At 32.5% G+C, this 4,129-nt stretch overlaps 1 protein-coding gene across 1 annotated transcript in view; it reads left to right on the top strand.

Annotated features, from left to right (window-relative positions):
* Nucleotides 1–1,087: 1,087 nt before the first annotated feature.
* Nucleotides 1,088–4,129, top strand: part of LOC107457322 (uncharacterized) — a 12,131-nt gene continuing 9,089 nt past the window's right edge. The window contains exon 1 of the mRNA XM_016075462.4: nucleotides 1,088–1,438. Coding sequence (XP_015930948.1) covers nucleotides 1,424–1,438 — 15 coding nt within the window. The 5' untranslated portion in view covers nucleotides 1,088–1,423. The remainder of the gene's footprint in view (nucleotides 1,439–4,129) is intronic.

Raw genomic sequence — 4,129 nt, 5'->3', positions numbered from 1 at the left:
TAAATCACTGTTCATTTATTAGTGCATATTGTGTCACGCATTTCTTAACATTAAATTTCTCTTTCTTTTTTTCAGTACTGTTGATCTAAGTATCCCTTCATTCCATTAGGATTAGCAAGTAAAAAAAATCTTCTTCTATGTAATTCTTATATATAATTATGCATTATGAAAACAAAATAAACTTCTTTAATCGACTTTTAAGAGAAGGAAAAGCAACTTTGGAGGTTAGTGAGCTAAGTAAACAAGCCTCCTCAGAGACTGATCAAGACAAATTCAGGCCCAAGGCTCGCCAAATTCTCCGGGGCCCCTTACAAAATATTTTGAAATTAAATCACTAAAGTTTACGTCATATTTTGAGTAATTACTCCTAACAATAGATAAGAATCTATTGAACTGCATGATTCAAGATAAACATTCTAAGAAATTTTTGAAGCAGGCAATTGAAGATTATTTTTCTGAGATAAAGTTTACGTATCTGTAAGTTAAAGAAAAATATAAAACAACAAAACAATGTTATATCAAAATAAAAATAGAAAAATCACTAATTATCTGAATTATTTTTTATAGTAAGCTGTAANTACTAAAGTTTGAATTAACATAGTTTTTTTACATGTCAAAGTTCAAAAACTGCGAAATCCTGCACAAAGTAGCCCCGAATGACGGTATCCCACCTTTCATTAGACTTTTTACTCATTTTTGAGGCCCCTCAGAAATTGTGAGCCCTAGGCCCATGCCTATTGGACCTAGGCGATAATCAGGGCCTGAGCATCCTAGTCAGTAAAAAATTCTCATTTTTTAATAAAAAAAACCGCTTTTTTAACGTGAATTTTAGGACCATAAAGAAAGTAAATAAAATAAATAATAGAACATTTTATTTAGTTTAAAGTTTTAAAAAAATTGAGATTCGTGGAATTGTTGTTTTTTGATGGTAAATAGACGGGTATAATAACCTTATCGAACCACAATCTCTCAACAGTTGTAATGATACACATTTAACCAAATGTTATCTTGAACTTGACATTCGTTTCATAGAACAATAACCGAAGATTAGAACAACAATCCTATTGCATGCTTCGGACTACGGTCACATCTCAATGAACACTCACACGGGATAGAATAGAGAGAAGAAAAAAAATATACTTTTATTTTGTTTTCCAAAACTCATCATCCGTTAAGTTTCTAAAACGCAGTATGAGATTCCATAAAGTGATAGCCAGTATGAGAAGAAAAAAAAAAATAATAATTTGCCTGCCCCACCAAATACCGAGGGACCGGTTTTGGTGACGTCATTATTTTTATAGACAGCAATATTCTACACGATCTATTGTTCAAATTACTCTAAGCTTTAATAACTGGGTGAAAAGCCACAGATGAAAATGATTTTTAAGACAATGTGCATGTAGAATACATTAGCTAATACAAAATGTTACATCAGAGGGTAAGTTTGTTCTTTTTGTTTAAAGTTTATCTTAAAGCGATTTCTACTGATTATTTTTAATGAAAAATAAATTTAGACAGTCAGCACATCTTATCATTCAATAATATCTATGAAAACCTCATTTGAATAGTAAAACAGCTTCACTTTTGTTCATTGAAATACAGACCCATAAGGCTGTTTTTCGCAGAATCTATCATCACATAAAATAAAACTTTTTTTTTTTTTTTTGCGAATATGCTATTTTTAAAACTGCTATGACTTAGCAACAGTTATTTATGACTGTTAAACCAAGTTTGTCTTATGTTCAGCCAGCGCCCTCTATGCTAACTCTCGGAAAATGGCGCAAAACATTAATAGGAAGTTAAACTATAGTTTGGTGAAAATGAAAAGGTTTTGTGATTTGTTTTATTAATATTTAAAAAGTAACTCCAGCGCTGTATTATCTGAGATTATAAAAACTTCCAAAAATTGAGAATTATTCGTTTATAATGATAATTTTCATCTAAATCACGCTAAATAATTATTAGTCCATTCTAAAGCTCTTTACGGCAAGATGGTATATGTAGTTTAAAAGCTTAGTTCTGCCTCAAATGTGAAGTGGTGGCTTCTTTATTTTCCTTGGCGAAATAGCTTCGAGAAACGAATATAGTATATTGTTTATCTTTTACAATAGTTCTGAACAGACCACCCAATTTTTGAGTTTACAACTACCAATGTTCAACTCCGTAGCGTTGTAATTTTGAATCCAATCCAGAAGACAAAGGAACTTCTTGATCAAGTAATGGGAGAAAATTGCCTTCGAGGAAGACTCTTTGATAGAACTAACCCATATTTGCGTGACATGGAGTGGAAAACCTCACACGGTTAGTCCGACAGCAAGAGAACTCTAATCCATGATCCGGGGATATTTTACGTCAGCACAAGGGTCAGTGTTAGCCGAGTGCAGAATTCATATAGACCAGCCATTGCTGGGATTAATTCAAACCTAGGTCACTTCATTGGGGGGATGAGCACTCCATCCCCTGAGTCATTGTGGCGCAATATATATTGTTGGAATATATTGTTTTTCCTCCACTTTTTGTTACTTGAAGAGTGAGACAACTCTTAATGGTGTTCTTGTGAATCATATTTGAAAATTGATGAAAAAATCCGATTTGAATATACTAAAAATTCAAAAGGTTTCGAGCAATTTTCTTAGTCTTTTTGTAAATTTTGAAAGAAAAGTCTGAATGGTAAGGGTTTTTTCCACAAATATCATTTTGTACTATTAAGCAAGATTTATTAATAATGACGTCTTCATTATGGGGAATCATCCCCTGTGAAAGTACATTTTCTTTGACATGTTTACTTACCTTCAAATTTTGTCATACGGACGATTATTGTAAGGTATTATCATAAGTTAATAAATTTTGTTTCATGATACAAAATGGAATTTGTGGAAAACCCCTTTTCACTCAGAGCTTCATTTCAAAATTTACAAAAACTATTTACAAAATTGATTGAAACTTAAAATTTAAAGAAACAAAATAAAATTTAAAGAAATTCAAATCAGGTTTTTTACTTAAGTTACCAAATACGAATGGCAACAAAATAATGAATTTTTTAAAAATATTTTCTGAACCTTTTTAAACGATTCTTTTTCTTTAAATTTTAAAATGATAATTTTGTTATAAATTAAAAATAGTTCTAAAAAACTTTGTTTAATTTACCAATAAACCTAGGGGGGGAAAAAGAGAGGTGTGAAGTAAAGTTAATTCTAATTCCATGTACTGTTCATAGAATATTTTAAAATTAAGTTTTGAAGATAAAATGGGATACATGGAAAGAACATTAAAAAAGTTCATATTATAAGTATAAAGCCTCGATATATCAATAAAGCCTCCAGTCCTTGCTCAAGTGATAGATCCTCCCAAAGAGATGTTCCAAGAACAAATTCCGACGATAGGTGGTCGATACGAATTCTGCCACAGTACTGACTTAAAATATCCTCATTAGGAAACGGATCATGGGTTAGAATTCCCTTAACGTTGAGCCAAATCTGTGGCAAGTTTTCGAGGTTTTCCTCTCTATGAAACACAAATGGGTTGGATCAGGGGCGGATCTACTTAAGGGCTTTTTGGGCTGCAGCCCAGGGCCCCGTGGAAACAAAGGGCCCCAGTCCCCACTGAAAACAATAGGTGATATTTTGAATTAAAACAAATATCTAATATTAAAAAAAAATAATATTATAAGGTTGGCAATCCTGAGATCAATCATCCCATGCATGTGCGCGTCTATCGAACGGAACGGGGAATTACCCGTCGCTTGTTTTTGGTCAGTGTATTTTTTCGCGTCTATTACGGGGGACTTCCGCAGCGCCGCTTAACGCCGGACGTAATTTTGTTTCTTTTTCAGCACTTCTGTTCTCGTCGTCAAAGTGACAAACTTGTTTAGTTTATTAATAACTGTCTTGACTACCAGAAACCCTCTGATCCCACTGAAAACTATATTGGTGTTCAGCAAGAGGACGGTAATACCGAGGCGGAAAGAAATTTAGAGAATATTAAGTTTGAGAAATATGTTGACGTGGGCTTGTGGTCAGAATTGCTAAATAATGATTTTATTAATGACATACTCTCACATGAAATGACTGACTTTCAAAATAAAGATCCGAAAAATATATATTCAGCTTCAATAAAGAAATACAAAGAA

The sequence above is a fragment of the Parasteatoda tepidariorum genome, chromosome 1 (genome assembly GCF_043381705.1).
Source record: "Parasteatoda tepidariorum isolate YZ-2023 chromosome 1, CAS_Ptep_4.0, whole genome shotgun sequence".
Lineage (NCBI taxonomy): Eukaryota > Metazoa > Arthropoda > Arachnida > Araneae > Theridiidae > Parasteatoda > Parasteatoda tepidariorum.
Note: the sequence above shows the minus strand (reverse complement) of the source record. Positions and strands in the feature narration are given on the sequence as shown.